At 43.8% G+C, this 17,415-nt stretch overlaps 1 protein-coding gene across 6 annotated transcripts in view; it reads right to left on the bottom strand.

Moving 5' to 3' along the window:
- Positions 1-17,415, bottom strand: part of RCBTB1 (RCC1 and BTB domain containing protein 1) — a 93,697-nt gene that overhangs the window by 33,637 nt on the left and 42,645 nt on the right. For 3 of the 6 annotated variants that reach the window (XM_074378149.1, XM_074378150.1, XM_074378148.1), the window contains 3 exons: positions 6,513-6,588; positions 6,232-6,401; positions 5,691-5,841 (listed from right to left, as the gene is read on the bottom strand). In XM_074378149.1, the coding sequence (XP_074234250.1) occupies positions 5,691-5,841; positions 6,232-6,357 (277 nt within the window). In that variant the 5' untranslated portion in view covers positions 6,358-6,401; positions 6,513-6,588. The remainder of the gene's footprint in view (positions 1-5,690; positions 5,842-6,231; positions 6,402-6,512; positions 6,589-17,415) is intronic. The other 3 variants (XM_074378152.1, XM_074378151.1, XM_074378147.1) reach the window with 2 other exon arrangements.

The raw sequence follows: 17,415 nt of genomic DNA, 5'->3' as shown, positions 1-17,415 counted from the left end.
TTTGCCTCAAAGCTGCCTAGAAAGGGAAAAATTATGCAGGGGCAACAGAAAGTACCTCTAAGACCTCTGTACACCAGGAAGGTAGTTAATATAGAGGAAGGGCAAGACCAAGAAACGACTAAAACCAGGGACACAGTGTGAAGGAACTGGCTCATGTGGAGGACCGGTATCATCAGCTTCCTGAGGAACCTGCACTGAATGGACTGTGACAGTAACTGATTTAAGGTCGGTGTTTTTGGTTTTGAAGGCTGCAGGGTGGAACAGCACATGTGGGTGGATGCAGGAGCCACAGCTCTTTTGAACAAGCACAGATGGCTGTACATGATCCACACTACACAGGAGGTTATTCCCCAGGTAACAGTCCAGCTGGTGGACTGGATAAAAGCCACTGTAGAGTGTGCTTATCCTGAGAAAAGGTATTTTGCAAGTCCCCTACAAATGTCAAATGGAACGCCCTCAACGAAGCAGCTGGGAGGCTCTGTATGCAAGAGACGTGGGATTAGCTTTACGATGACTGGGATGTTCATCCATTGAATATGCCAACTGGTAAGTGCTGAGACTGAGAGTGCCCCTGTTGTGACTGCTACAAAATCGAACAGTATGAGAAGCATCATCAGATCTGCTATCTCAGCTTTCCTGTATGGGTCTTACCGATACCAAGAATGTTAATTATGAAAATGGGGAGAAACAGAGGGGAGAGTGAAGGAACTCAAACCAGTAGAGCAAAAGCCTTCAGATGACTGTTGAAAAATGGGATGAGCAAAGCAGACATTGATGAGGGATGGGTGATGAAGCTGAAATCAAGGTGTGGCTACAGCACTGCCAGAAATTGGTCAACCAATGGGACCCCATGTTGGTCTCTAACATTAAAGGACTCCAAACAAGTCCACTTTATCCCAGCTTAGAGGTGCTTAAAAAGCCAGAAGGCAAGGATTAAGATGAGAATCCCCAACCAGGAATCCCCTGGAAGGAAGATTAATCAAGATAAAGATTAACCTGAAAGCCAGGGTCTTCTGGCCCCACCCCCAGCCAGGCACCCAAGGGCAAAAGCACAGTGTGGGTAGGACAGCCAGCAGGAGGGAGAAGAAACTTTCCTGGGACTCCTTGATACAGGAGCCCAATGCACTGTGATTCCACAACCTGTTGGTGAAGTCTTAACAGCTAAGGTCAGAACAGGAGGACGCAGTGGACAGGCAACAGCTGATGGGATTCAAATGAAAGTCTGGATGAAAACTGGGATTTTGGAACAGATTTTGTGTGAGGTGGTCACATCTCTTTTACCTGAATGTATTATTGAGCTGGATATTACGTCTGACTGGACATTGCTTCCCCAAACTAATATTATAAAACAGAAGGCAAGTAAATCTGCCCTCACGCCGGTTTTAACTGGGCTCGCTAGACTGGAACCAGGAGACCCGCCTGCACCCACACAGGTGGTCACTGTAGAGCAGTACGGGACACCTGGGGGGTGAGAAGAGCTCACTGCTTTAGTTAATGGTGTGCTAGAAGCTGGAGTGCTGGTGCCCACGAATTCGCTATACGACAGCTGCATGTGGCCAGGGAGAAAGGCGGATGGCTCGTGGGGATTAACCGTAGACTACGGAGGCTTAAATAAAGTTGTGCCACCCACGGCCTGAGCAGTTCTCCGCACGATGTCAAGCACACAGAAGACTCTGCAGGCTGACGGAGGCGGAACTCAGGGGCTGACCTCACATCTGCTTTCTTCTCCGTCTCCATCTCAGAGAAGAGTCAGCAGCAGTCTGCCTTCACGTGGGAAGGATCCCAGTTCACTCTTACTCTGCCACCACGGGGTTATCTGAACTCACTGGCTGACTATCATAATGTGGTCCGAAGGGATTCGGACTTGATGCAGGTCTTGATGACATTATGATGGTATCAGAAACTGAAGAGCAAGACACAACTAATTTGTTTTTTGGGTTTTTTAAATTGAAGTAGAGTCAGTTTACAATGTTGTGATAATTAAGATAGGACTAATCTGAATGCAATGACAACACACACAACCAACCAGGGCTGGTTGATAAATCCCGTTAAGGTCCCAGGGCCTGCCCAAACAGAAAAATTCTCAGGAATAATCTGCTGAAGCCACACAGGATATTCCACAGGAGACTAAAACTAAACTGCTGCTGCAACCCACCCCTAGGTCCAAAGCGGCAGCAGCCCAGCATTTGGCTGGTTTATCTGGTGTTTGGAGGATGCAAAGTCCACATCTGGGAACAATGCTAGCTCCCATCTACATCATTAGCCAAAAGAAAGCTATACTGTGTGGGGACATGAACAAGAGCAGACCGAGTCCAAATTAGAAGGGAGAGGCTCTGCCAATGCCTTTGCGGCTTTATGACCCACAAAGATACGATTTTGGGGGTGTCTTCTACCTGCACTTTGCAGCAAGAGCTTATGGCAAACCCATGAGCACCTCCCAGCAGTGATGACTGGGATTTCAGACCAGAAAATTCCCAGATGCTGCCTCTCAGTACACACCACCTGAGAGACAATTAGCAGCCTGCTACTGGGCATTGAGAAGGACATAAAATAATCATGAGAGCTGACATACCCACAGTGTCCTGGGTGATGTCGGGGCAGCACTCCACTAAGGAAGGCAGTGCCCAGCAGAGTTCCATAATAAAACGGAAACGGTTCACACGGGAGCAGGCTGCCGGGGAATGCAGGCGCCTGCCCTAGTGTAAGCAGGCAGCCTCTCCTCCACGACCGACTTTAGAGCCGCCTGAGGAAATGCTGGAACTGACTGCCCCGTGGACGTGCCCTGTGAGCAGCTCTAACTGAGCAACCGAGTGCTGCCTGCTTTACAGACGGCAGTTCCAAGACAAATGGATAATATCCTGTTTGGAAAGTAGCCGCATTAAGACCAGCGGATGGCAAGACTGACTGAAGGAGGCAAGAATAAATCAGCTCAGTGAACTGCAGGCTGTCTCCCTAGCGGTGATGGGAGAATTGAGCAATGGTAAAAGTCCCCAGGTTTGGGTCTTCACTGATGCATGGGCTGCAGCCAGTGGCCCAGCCATGTGGTTGGGTAGATGGGCAATGGAAACCGGACTGTTAAAGGGACAACTGGTGGACGTGTCGATGCCATGACAAGAACCCCCTTCTAGGTTCGGAAGGTGACTGGAGCCACCAAGTGGACCATTTGGTGCTCTCCCTTGAGGTGGCCCCTGGGTCCATGAAACAAGAGGACACGGGGGCGCTGCAGTAATCCAGAGATGAGGCAAACCTAGATATATACCTCTTGTGCCCTGAGAGGCACAGAACGCCAACAAGAATGGTTCTGTCAACAAGAGAGACAGGGACTGCAGATGGCTACCGGGAAAATTCCCCAGGAGAAGGCCCTGCACAGAGCTGACTGGTGAGGACATTGGACCAATGCCAGTAGCCCTGGGGACTATAAATGGATCCTAACAGGAAGAGACCCTTACTCTGGACCGAGTTTTGAATACCAGGTAGTAGATGCAAATGCTCAAAATACTATCAAAGGACTGGAACATTAAATACTGGGGGTTTTTTTGTTTTGTTTTTTTGTTCAGCCAAACCATTGGTCAATTGCATGGGTAAAATAAAGGCATTTTTAAGACAGGGTCTCAAAGATTTCTCTCACATCCCCTTCCTTGGGAAGCTACTAAAGAATGTATTTTGCCCAAGTGAGGGTATAATCCAAGGAGAAAGACACAGGACACAAAAAATAGGGGATCCAGAAAGGACAAAGGTGAAAGGACTTCCAGGATGCAGGTGAAATGAAGTTCTAGCCGACAGCTGTGCGGGAGCCTAGAGTGACCAGTCCAGGCTGGAGCAGGGGCACAGAGGCCTCCGGAGATGACCCGGTGTGCTCAGAGACGCTGAGAAGCAATACTGTGCTATGGAAGAGCGTGGGCACACGTTAATGATGGATGCCTAGAAAAGCTCAGAAAATAAACAGCGGTACAAGAAAGGAGATGGCTCAGCTATAAATAATCCTTACAGAGTCCTAGTAATGTGAACACTGAACACTGATTTAACCAAAATGGTGGTGATATCACTAACAGTGATGGGGTAAGGGGAGGGAAGGTAAGAGAAAGGGAGCTGAATTCTATCTCCATTACAAAAGTCAAATGATAATATCTAAAACTGAAAATTCAGAAATAGCAACACAGGCATAAAAATACGAGATTAAATACCAGAAGAAACATCTGAAGGAGTTAAAAAGTCGTTCCTTCTGAAGAGCAATTTCTAAGAGTGAAGAGGGGTGAGGCAGAGCCCTTCTGTCTTTTTTACTAAAAGCCATAAACTATTTGATGGCTTAAAGCGTTAAATTTTTTTAAATCGTGACTATCTGTTCTAATGTGTAACACACACATATATGTATCATGCATACATGATACATGGTGTACAGCATGTTTAATGTATGTTGTGTAAAATGTATTCTATTAAAATGGAATTAAAAACAAAAAGACTACGCCCACAAGAAAACCACTTATTTTATATTTGTATGTTTTATGTTTATTTACATCTTAATTGTAACACTCAAGATGGTTAAAACTGTATAATTTAGACTCTGAAAATAACTCCAAAAGAAGAGTTATAGTTTCCCAAGGTCACCACTTGGAAGAAAACCAAGAATTTGAATGTATATGTTTTAGTATGTTTGCTCTAAAAAAAACTGCTTCAGTATTTTATAGTCAGAAATCAGTGCCTAGTTAAAATTAACACGTGTTATGAAAACATTAAATCATTAGGTCATGATGGGTGACAAGCTGAACCAGTCAGCAAAGCAGCAACTGCCTGGAAGAGCCTGTGTGATGCCAGGAGGCATGGTTATACAAGGCGGAAGCCAGATAATCACCTCATTATGCTCCATACCAGTTACGCTCTTACTCAACAATCACGCTCAGATCTGGATCTCACAGCTTGAGAAAGATGCAGACCTTGGAGAGGATTCAGATGCAAGTTATAGGCAACTACAAAGCTCAATCCTAAGACCCACAGTCACATCCAAGGAAGCTGTGATTCCCCAGACTAGAGACAGAAAGGCAGCGAAGCCAGCTCTCCCACACGCAGTTTACCCAACAAAGAGCTAGAGACGGAGCAAGAACTAATGCGCCTGCAACATACAGGGAAGAAGCTGGGCCTCACAGAGCAGATTTTCAGAGAGTTCTGGGTGCCTGCAGTGCACATACATCCCCGAGGAAGAACGCAGAGGACCCTCAGTGATGGTGAGGAGGCAGAGGAAAAGGAGAATCCACCCCACGTCCTCTCCATGTGGCACCCACAGGAACACCAGGGTGTGAGCTGAGACTTCTTGAATTCAAGATTCAGAAACTACACAAAGAAAGGAAAACCAGTATCACCTGTGTTTATAAAAATATACCAAGCAAAACCTGGACGTTGCCTTGCTACGACAAACACACTGAGAAATTAGGCTGAAGGACCACTTTGTTCGCTTAGCTCGTCTTCCACAACTTTACATACGTCGTCTAAAACCTCAGAAGTTTGCAAGTCATCCTATGCCTGCTCCAGAGGGAGCCTGAAGTGTTTAACTTTTGTGTGCTTTATGTACTTCCCCTCAAAAATTGAGGAACAAATAATTCGAAATTCACTGTCTGACACAGCCCTGCCACGCCTTGGCTTACAATTCACTGCTCAATTACCCCCAAACTGAGAAGCTGGATTTGCTCCCACCGTACCTTCAGTGCTGAGAAGAACATGCGGTCCACTCCCATAACTAAGGCTTTTAATCTTCTTTCCACACAGGGCTTCCAGCTTTTTGGGTACCAGTGTACTCTGGTTATCTCCAGTTCCTAGACAGTTACTGTAGTTCAGTCCAAACACAAAGACCTGGGAAACAAACAGCTCTGTCTGAGTCACTCGGCCTGAAGTCACACAAAGGCTCCCTTCTCCACTCGGAAAGTCCTACACACTTAATCTCAGTTTGATAGCTCAGTAGGAAGGAAGAGAGCGACGTGGCTGTGAAGAAAAATTCAACCTCTGCTGACACAACTTAACGGTTTAGAATATTTGGCTACACAATGACACTCAGAGTAGCAGGGACGAGGGGCAGTAAACCAAGAAATGGGAAAAAAGGACAAACTCTATCCAAGACACTGACTTCTTGGATTTCAGGTTCCCTTTATGTCCCACCTTTTCTCAGTCTTCAAACTGCACGCTTTAAGGCTCAACCCCAAAACAAGCCCCCAAATTAAACTCTGGGTTTTGAGAGATTCTTACCTCATCGTTGTCAGTAACATACAGTGCCTCGTTGGCTGAGGTGCCAAAGACACAAGCCTTCCGAATAGATGCAATTTCTTGAGGCGAGAGCAGAGTGAAGATTGGCCACTTGCCTACATCCACCATGACTCGGGCTTCAAGTAATTCCTACAAATAAGCCGACATCTTTGCTGTAACAAACAAAAAGGATTCCAAAAAAAAAAAATTAAATCACCACTAAACTAACTTAGAAAGATGTTAATAAAAGGAAACAAAAGCCAATTCCAGAATACACCACCTACTTTTGGTGAAATGGGTCGCTCACGTTCCCCAGCAATGTGTCCAGTCCTTCCTCCACCTTCAAACCTGGGCCTTTTCCTGTAACAGGAGGAACCAGCTGTCTGTCTTGCCCACAAGTCAGTGCTTACCTGTCACACACATATTTATCTGCAACCCGACAGCAGATAATGGAGAGAAAACATGCTAATTAGATGAAACCAAGGTCTCATCAGGTATTTTTCCCTCCGGGGTATTGAGATAAAGGTTATAACATTCTTTGGTCTAAGGTAATTGATTCTGGATTAGGAGAGAGAGTGTGTGTGTTATGGAAGTCGGAATCATCACATCTACCTCCCCACTCTCCCACTGCTGCCCCAGGATGCCCTGAAAGACCCCATCCCTCGCAGAAAAGCACTGCCACACTGAGCCACTGTTTAATGATAGAAATGGGACATCCCTCAGAGCCCAGAGTGGCAAAAATACTGAGAAGCAGTAGCCTAAGATTTACTGGATGAAACCATAAAGCAAAGTATTATATTCTGGTCCTAATTTATATGACCACATGTTCTACACATATACAGCCCACATTTCATTTCACACTAAGGAAAGTTATATGAACAAAGGGTAAGACAGTTCACCGGCATCTTGGTGTCAGAACCGATGACTATACCCGTCATGCAAATAGCAATTAGCTTAATGAGTACCCTACAGAAAGTAGAGATGTGCATAAATTTCCCTAAAATCCCAAATCTAACCTATTTAAGGAGTTTTACACAAAGAGTCCTGATCATGGCTCCAATTCTCCCAGGGTCAAAAAGTACTTCTTGAAATTTCAGGGGGCTGTACAAAGCGTAAAATCTATCGTGCTAAGTGAGTTTCCATTCTGGCTCTCACCTCTGCAAACTGAAACAGAGCCAAATAGTTGACAAATATAACCAGGATTTCCTAATGAGGTTCAGAACTCTTGAAGTTCCTACCTACTTACCCTCCTCTCAGACCTCTAAAAATAGCCAAGCAAGCCAAGGTCTTTCGGGCTCCAGCACCTCTGACAGCACCTACAGAGACAGCCTCGGGGTTTGGGCTTACAGTCAAGGATGCAGTGTCGGTCACCAGGGAGATTTCTCCCAACAGCTCCAACTTGTATGACAATGACCAGGTGCCTGCTATGCCCCAAGGGTCACAGCGCGTATTCAATAAGCATTAAAGGGGTCACCTCTCTTCTGAAACTGGACCTCATTGTCTATGGAATGTGTATCGCTCTAAATAAACTTGCTTTCACTTAAAAAAAAAAATGGGCATTAAACACCATCAGGATAGGCTGGTCCCTATCACTGTACAGCCAGACTCCTGGAATAACATTTAAATGTTCTGAAAAGTGCGCATGAGTGTGTGTGTGTGTGTGTCTGTGTGTGTGTGTTGGTGGGAACTGGTAAAGGATTTGGCAAAGGCTAAAAACGAATACATAAACACGTTAAAAATTTTTTGTTTCAAATAGTACAAAAGGGGATAGGAAAGTCTCCCTGCCATCCTTCCTGACCCTCTCCTCAAAGGCAACCACTCCCAGCTGCTGCTTCTAATTCCCTCCAGGGACAGCGCAGACCTACCCAACATTATGCGTGAGTGTGGGCGAGCGCGTTTCCCTCCCTAGCAGGGCATCCTTGGAACCATTCTGTACCAGCTCGTGTAAGGCCTACTTCGTTCTTTTCAATGAGTCTATAGAGCATTCCACCAATGGATTCAACAATTTACCTCTTTCTACTGAGACATTTAAGTCACTTCCAGTCTGTTGCTAACAGGAATACTGAAATTACTGGCTGCATACATTACTGTTTACACATGTCTTTGAGTACACATAAGTTTCTAAGATAAATTCCTGCAGGGTCAAAGTCTAACGGCTGTCTTACCTTTCACAGGGATTTCACACTGTCCTCTACTGAAGCAGCACCGGCATACAGAAAAGCCGTGTACGGCAGCACCTTTCACCCACACCCTGCTGCACAGTGTGTATTATCACCGTGTCTCAGTTGTGCTTAAACTTGAATTTCTCTTACAGTGAGTGAGGTTGGGCATTTTTTTTAAAAATCACAGTCATGGCGACAATAACAACTAACACGTCTTGAGCACTATGTGCCAAGCACTGTTACAAGTATTTTACATTTATTACTTCATTTAATCCTCACTTTACAGACAAGGAAATGGAGGCAGAGATTTTACGAGTCTGCTCAAATTAGTAAGTGGCAGACTCAGGACGTGAAGCCATGCCAAGGTGGGAAGGCAGCGCGCAACCATTAAAACACAGCAGTTAGCACCAAGGGAGGGGAAGATTCAACTCCCAGCAGACCCTGAGCTTCATCACACGCTCACTGTAGTGTATCAGTGCTCACTGTAGTGCATCAGCATGCTGAACAGCACTCCCACAGGTGCCATGACAGTTCCGACACTGACCATAAAATGTCAAAAAGTGGGTGATAGCCCAATTCTTGGGAATCCCAGCCCCTTCCCCAAGTACTTAGAATAATCTTTCCATTTGTTAGCATATGAAGTTACCACGCCCATAAAAACTAACAACCCTACAAACACCTGGTGGTCGCTCTCTCCTGACCACTGAGACAGCCTGCACTCTGTCTATGGAGTATGTGTCTCCTTGAATAAATCTACCTTCACTCGCTACAGCTCGCTCTTGAATTCCTTCCTGCCCAAAGGACCCTTACTTGTTGGGGCATGTCCCATCCCAGGGACTCGCCCAAGACCTAGGACGTGACCATCATCTCACGCCCCATTTTCCTCCAACACCTGGAGCCAGCGTCTGCACCCTTCCCCTCTCAGTCTCATGTGATTAAGAGCCCAGGTGTCACCCTTTTACATAAAGCCCCTATCTTTCCTACTGAACTGTCTTTCTTCACTTTGCTCTTGATTTGTGAGTGTTCTTTGTATCATAAGAAGATTGTCTTAAATGCTTTTAGAAGTTTAAAAACAAAAAAAAGATGCCTCCCAAATGGTCTGCCTTGTGCCTCTTACATAACAGTAGGAAAAAAACCACAAAAAGTGAAACAGTGTAAATATAAGCAGGTAAATGTCACAAAACTCCAGAAGTCTTATTTTCCTAGAATATGAACCGTATCACTCTTCAAAATTTAATATTTTATATAATATACAATTACATTTTAAATAGGGGGAAATAATTAATAAAAATATGATTCACCACCTTTAAAATTACAACACAAAGGGATATTATCATTCAAAGCCATACAATTTCCTAAGAGCAGTAAAATTACCCTGAAGTCATTAACCAGTTTACAGGTAACTCTGCCCTAAGGGTATGGTAATCTGCTGAAAAATCAAGCTAACTTGCCTAATGATGGCTTATTATATGAACTGAGTTTACTCATTGCTAAATTACTTGAAGCTTTATTTTACGAGCTATTTCTCCCAACACTTGTAACCTGGGAGTCAACACAGAAATCAGGTCTTAATCTTCCATGTCCACACTTCTCAAAAAAGCAACAGCCTTGGCATATTAGAAAGGACTGGGAGTCCTGAGGCCTGGGTTTTACCCCCAGGTTTACTTTTAATCAATCAGTGGGATGTGCCACTAACTTTCCTGAGCCTGGGTTTCCCAAAAAGCTGTTCTATAAAGATCTACAACTGTATGTTCAAGATGTAATGAAGAAGCTAAGGGGGATTTGTGAATTCATGAGAGCAAAAAAGGCAGTAATGTTGGCGAAGCAAATAACTTACTCCTAGCAACACAATCCAGGGAAGCAAACAAAGAGCAGGAGGTTAGAAATTAACAAATAACAACCATCAAGAACCTGCTTTGTTGGAGATACTGTGCCAGGCAGCTTCACACACATTATTTAATTTAACCTTCATAACACTCTCCCAAGGAAGAGACCACCATCCACTCTTACCAGGTGACGATGAGGCTCAAACGTGAAATGACCTCCCAAGTCACAGAGCAGTAAATGGCACAGTCAGGAGGATTCAACCCCCTCCCCTCAGATTCCTCTTACAGAGAACCTCAGTCCTGGCCCTTTAATGACTGAATTTCTCCAACACTACGTCCTTCTGACTTCATCTTGTCTCATAAATGTACACCAGCATCTGTTTTTAAAATGCTCCAAATGTAAAAATTACCTCTAAAAGAAATGTATTCCACAATATGCCTGTCTCAGTTAACCTGGCTAAACTTTGAGAATGTTACTGGTTCCTTCATTCTTCCAAAAACCACTGGGAGGTAGGCCCTGGAGACCAAATGCGACCTTTGTCCTCAGGGAGCTCACAAGTTTGTGGCACAAGGTGCACCCTTGGGCTATGGACTAAGATATATTTTTTAAAATTAAATGTAGAAGGGTTTCAGACCTAAAAAAATAATTTTGGAAAAGTACAATCATAATTCATTAATTCTGTCCTGGGAAGGCAAGTTCAGATTAGGGAAATTCGGAATGGAACAATTCTAGAACAGACATAATCTTAGAACTTGCCAGTACATACAGCAATTCAAACTAGACCAAACTAACTGCTGTGATGAACAGGTCCTTCCAGGGCTTGACTGATAATCATAAAAATGAGTTGTAATTAGCATTTCAGATATATTAAATAGTTGCTTCTGAAGTTCAATAAGATAGTGAATTTTGCAACATTATTTTTATCTACTATTTTATTTAGGAACTACTTTCTCATAAATAGCACTGATATGTTCAGACTGAATTATCACTCATTAAGAGGTGAATCAGTGATTTTTTCTTCTTTTGCTGATGGAGATAAAGCAAGGATAGAAGAACAGAAAAGTGGAAAGCAAGCAGAGCCTGGAAAAGAGTTTACTGCCCTCTGAGGACAACATGCCAACACACCTGGATTTTCTTTGGCACCTGAAAATACAGCCTACGTTCCCACAGACTTGCTGTGTCCATCAGCTCTACAGAGCTACAGCCATCCCCTTGGCTGGCTCTTCCCAGCGACTGACACTGTCCCTCAGCGCTGGGGGTGGCACAGTGAAGAAAGGTTATTTCATTTTACACTCTGGAAGCAAATTCACTCAGGAGGGCACACACAGACCTTCCAATTTTAGAAATCTACATTTAGAACTAGAAGACTGAAGGAGCAACGTAGCAACCAGTCTCGATCCCTCTAACAGCACATTTATTGTCCCTTCCCCGGAGAACCCAGTATTAAGGGAAGGTGGGGGGAGGGCTTTGCTTTACTGATCTAACAAAAATATATTTGAATTCTGTTTAGAAAGTTAAAAAAAACAGGAAATGAAGAAAATAGTATAGGAAAACTTTGTTTTTGATGAAAGAATGGTCTCAATACTACACAGTACTAAAAGTTTAGGGCTGCTTTGTAAGCCAGCATGTGGCTTTCACACAGACCTCATCCCCCCAGCTCTAACCAGGTATGTTCAGCACAAAGGAGGCTGATGTCACCGACAGGACTTTACACCTCCTGACTGACTCGTCTTCTGCTGACCTAAAAGCTGGCTAAGAAAAAGAGGTCAAAACAGAGCAAGCAATCCTGCAGAACTGGTTAGCCCCATGATTCTGACTCTTCTGGTGTCATCCTTGGGGCATGGAGTGAATTTGTATCATTCTTTATGGTGGAAGCTGATAACCTCACAGGAAACAGGAAGGACTCTGAATGCTGGAACAATCCATTTAAAAATGCCCTATACGTTCTTCAACATACAAGCCATAAGCCAGGTTCAGACTATTTGAAACAGGAATGTCAAATATGAAACATGATTGTTTTCATTGCAAAATATTAAATTAAAGCACTTACATATAAACTGAAGATCCCTAATGAAGATTTCTCTATTTTCATAAACTGGATGATGACTTTAGTTATCAGCTTATCGCTAAGTCACCTCATAATAGGAATTTGTTCATAGTTAATAAGCTATTGATAAAGTCTAAGATGCCTTACAAAAAAAAGCACTTCCACATGCTAATGTGAACAAAATGACAAAATATGTTAATTTGTCTGACAATGACCCCACACACCAATAATGCTGGGGGAAACCATAAAGCAATATAACCACGGTCCCTGCCTCTCAGGAGCTTAAGGACAAAGTCAATCCTAGTAAGTGGAAACCTAGAATGCCAACGTAAGTGGAGTAACTAAGCAATGAGATACGACATGCAAATATATAGTCCACGGGATAAGTGTTAATGTGTAAGTGGAAAAAAATTATGTGCACAACAGCTAAACTATATAAAAATTGAATCGCCCAGAAAACTGACATATGAAATCCCAGAAGTCAAATTCTCAGTATCCTAGCACATGACAAAATGTAAGCACTTCCTCAGTGAAGATCATCCAGATTTCCTGCAGGAACAAGAGTTTTTTCCATAGCCTTCTTCCTTTTTCACCAGTGGAAGTTCCCATTTGAACACAAAAGATTTAAGGGTGTGGCCACCTTTCCCTATTTTTGAGTACACTATATCTCAATTCTAGGAAAACTTTCAAACAGAGGAGTTGTAGGGCGTGGGGTGGACTTTTGAAGGTGCAATTTACAACTTAATGTCACATATCTACACTACAGCAAAAGCAATTCAAAAACCCTCAAGTTACAAAAGAGCCACAAGTTACATCAATTTCTTCCATACTTATTCTGGTGAGCTTTCTGAGACTGAGCAGATGCTACGACTCTGATTTAGACACCAGGCGTATTTCCCAGGCCCAAGCAAGCCTCTAAGAGAATCAGCCTTACAAATGTTTAAATAAAAATGCACTTTAAAACTTTCATCTCTTCTCTGGTATAAGTACTGCAAAGAAGCAATGTTTCAGAGGTTTGCTGAGACACTGACACTGTTACTGCCCCAGCTGCTAGAACAGCATCACCACCTCTCTCTTCTGCAACATTACCACACTGACAGAATGATAGGTAGGGAAGGAAAGAAAGTCCTGAATACCTGACAAATTTCACAAAGACAAGGGACTCTAGGCATTCTCCAGAGGAGTTATGCCATCCCTCAAAGTTGCAGCTGTAAAGGTGACGAGTTAATCCTCCTACAGTCGTCTAAAAACAGCGTGACTGCTGTCTTAGAATTTCCTAACACTGTGACTGCCCTTTGCCTCAGCAGCTTTGCTCCAATTCATCACTCATTTAAGAAGACAACTGTCACTTCCCAACCACCAACAAGTCACTTGACTTGAAACACAATTTGCCATAGTGATCGGGAAGCAATTCTTTAGCTCCATCATCCAAGAGGCCGAAAGCTTTAGGCAATTCTAGGACACCTGGAATCTGACAGCTCACTGTACGTGAAGAAACAATTCTACCGAAGCCATGTGCTCAGGTTAGCACAACAACCTGGCAATAACATTAACAGCAAAAAAAAAAAAAAAAAAAAAATCCGAGGTTGTGAAGCTGTTGCTTTCATGAGACACTTTTATTTTCAAAAGGAAACTAGAAAAGAAATCCCCATGATTACAAATAATTTTCTTCTACGGTTTTGTTCTTTGTTGCACCAAACATACAGACTTTGCAAAACAGACCACATAAAAATAAATGGGTCAACAGTTAAAGAAATGGATAGAACACAATAATACTTCATTTTATTTTTCTAATGAGTCCAAGGCTGGACCAGAGGGGCCCAAGTTCAAATCTATTTGCGGTATCATGAACCTTTCCTGCCAGGATATCTCTAAAGTGATCTCATCTTCTACTCTCTGCTGCATGAAAAGTATCAACTGTACCCTGTGATGGCCTAAAGCCAAACTAAATTCCCAGCAACGGACAGGCAGCCCCACACCGTATTCACAGTAAATGTTTGCTGAATGTCCTCTAGGTAAACAAGAAGCCAGCACCACCCTTCCCCAGCCCCCAGCAGAACTTCTAGGGAGCCGGAAGGGTCCAGCACATAAACAGATGCTGGCCAGTGTGGCCGTGCTCTGACCGGGAGGTTTGGAAGCTGTGGAAACACCAGAACTGGGAAGCGGCAAATACCTGAAGAGAAGGCAGACAGCAGAAACAGGGAACACATATGCCAGGTAAAAAAAGCCTGGTGGAGAAACTGAAAGAACTTTAGCATGGCTGTAGCCAAAAAGCTTAGACTTCATCCTAAGAGCAACAAGTAACCACGAAAGGATCTTAAGCAGGGAAGTGGTGTGATCCGCTGTATGTCTGTGAAAGGTACTTTGGCTGAATGCAGAGAAGAGATGAGGGTGATGGAGGAGGACAGGACGGACTCAGAGCCAGAAAGAATGGAAGCCTATGCCAGGGGAACGGAAGTGGAGAAAACAGCCAGAGACAGACTCAAAAGCATTCTGTAACTGACTGAATGGGAGGAGGGAGCTGGATAAGGGAGAGGCAGAGCCCAGAGATGACACTCAGATGCTGAGCTTAGGCAACCGGGGGAACTATAATGCCACTCACGATGGCACAGAACACAGCAAGTTTCAGGGCGAGATGAGGAATTCTACTCTGGACATTTTACATCTAGCTACCTGTGGGATATCAAAGTGGCTATGTCCAACAGATAGATTTATAAAATCTGAAGATCAAGAAGGCAATCTCACTTGGAGATTTGGAAATCTGGCAGGAACTCACTCAGGAAAAAGTGTGCGGACTAAGAGAAGGGGATCTTGGACAGAACTCAGAGGAACTCCAACTGCAAAGGGACAAGGAGAACGCCTCAAAGACAGGGAAGGACCACGCAGGGTCGGGAGACAACCAGCAAGGAGAACGCAGTGTCTCAGAAGCCTTGGGACTGGGGCGTCACACAGAGGAGGTGGTGTCAGTGTCAAAAGCTCCTGAGAGGCTAAGCAAGGTAAGGGCTGAGAAATGCCCACTGGATTTAACAAAAATTATTGGTGAACTTTACAAGAGTTTCAGGGAGGTCATGGATGGACAAGCCCCGGCTGCGACAGGTCAAAGAGAGTATGAAAGGTGACGAAAAGAAAACAATGAATATAAAGAACTTGTTCAAGAAATTTTGACTGTAAAGGAGAAAGGAGAGTGATTATAAAATGGGCTGGAGCTGAAGGACATATTTTGGGTGATCTTTTTATTTTAAACATGTTAGAGACTTGAAAAGGTTTAAGTGTTAATGCGAAGGAGCCAGCCGAGAGAAAGATGAGCAGGTCAGAACTAAATGAGGTTTCTGAGAACAGGGAACGAGATCTGAAGGAGAGGTGTCGACAAGCTGTAGAAAGGGCAGAATCTTCTATTACAAGAGAGGAAGGAAAGGATGGATCTGGAGAAAGGAAGTTTAAAGACCAGGGAACCAGAGTTTGCAGCAATTTCTTTCTCCTTCTCTGTCTCTGCTAATGAGAGCCTGCTAAATGAGTGTGCCTTTTTCATTTCCACCAGCAGTTTAAGAGGGTTCCAATTTCTCCATATCCTCTCCTGATTATTATCTTTTTCATTATAGCCATCCTAGTGGGTGCGAAGTGCTGTCTCACTGTGGGTTTGATTTGCATTTGAGGGCATTCTCTTCTGAGGTCACCTATTCTCCCTATGAAGGAAGAGGGACGGCTTTCTGTTGAGAGTAAGAGGAGAGGTAGCAACAGAAAGTGGGGTAAAGCCATAAAACAAGGGTAGGAAAATCTGAGGCAGTCGCCAGGGAGGATGCGAAAGAGCACTGACCAGGGAAACCAAGAAAGATGATAAGACAGAGCCCAGTGGAAGCTGGAGACCGTAAGTCTACATAGATACCCCATCTGATTGCCTGAGATTTTCTTCTCCAGGAAAGAGGTTTTTTGTGTGTGTGTTTTTAAAACCGATCTAACCAGAGTTGGAATGGAAAGTTGCTCACAGGATTTTCTCATTTGAAGGCAATGAGGAATGTCCCTGAAAAATCCATCACCTGTTTTGTTTAAAATCCTGTAACATATACACTAGAAATGACCATTTGCATTAAGATTCACTCTCCTCGACCCTTGAAAGCAAAGCACCTCTCAGACATGTGTTTACTGCTGCAGATCTTACATCTGTACTGTCAGGACTGATAACTACAATCACAGGGCTAAATTCATCAAATGACAAACTGCAAGGAACACCACACATCTGTCATCTCAATAATGGGCAGTTTCTTTAAAACATGTCAGATAATCATATCACCAAGTGTTAACACTGATAATAACAATCATATATACAAATAATAACCAATCACACAAAAGAAAGTGATTTTTGACTTAATCAGTAACCTAGGAGAGCACAAGATACAGACAGTCTTCAGTTTAACTAATTCAATAAGTACATCCCTATGTAATATGAAGATTTAATTAAGTATCTTTAAAGCATGCTACTGTTACCAAAGGCAATGCCACACCCTGAGGCCAAACTGAAATATCGAAGTTTGGAGCAGAGAAAGGTTTCTTGCAGGGCTGAGCAAGGAGGAAGAGGTGGCTCATGCCCAAGAAAAGCCCAAACTACCCGAAGGGTTTCAGCAAAGCATATTTAAAGGCCAGGTAAGGGGGGGGGGGGCGGGGGCAGAGGGTATGAGATCAGCTGTGCTCACTTCTCTGATTGGTTGGTGCTGTGGTAACAGGGTGATCTACACTATCAACCCCTAGGCGCCAGAAGGTCTGGGGGCCACTTGTTCTCCATCACCAAGTAGTTAATTTCTTCCCTTTGGTGGTGATTTTAAGCATCTGAAAAACTCAGGAAATATACAAGATACTATTATCTGGGTGCTTCAGAGAGGAGCTGCAGCAGAGGATATGGGGGAGGGCCTGATCCTCGAAGGTCCCACGGGGTCCTGCTCAGTTACACTACTGTATACGCTGACCACAATTTTATGCTCAGGGATCACATCTTGGGACTGACTTAAATGTGAATTAGATTTGTACCAGGGGTTTTATGGCAAGAGGTGCTAAGTTGTTGTTTCAGTTCTTTTTTGCTGAGTAACATACCATCCCAAAACGTGGTGGATTAAAAAGGTAGCAATTTGTTATTGCTCTCAGTAAGTTTTGACTGGACTC

This window comes from Camelus bactrianus, chromosome 14 (assembly GCF_048773025.1).
Source record: "Camelus bactrianus isolate YW-2024 breed Bactrian camel chromosome 14, ASM4877302v1, whole genome shotgun sequence".
In the NCBI taxonomy this organism is placed as follows: Eukaryota; Metazoa; Chordata; class Mammalia; order Artiodactyla; family Camelidae; genus Camelus; species Camelus bactrianus.
Note: the sequence above shows the minus strand (reverse complement) of the source record. Positions and strands in the feature narration are given on the sequence as shown.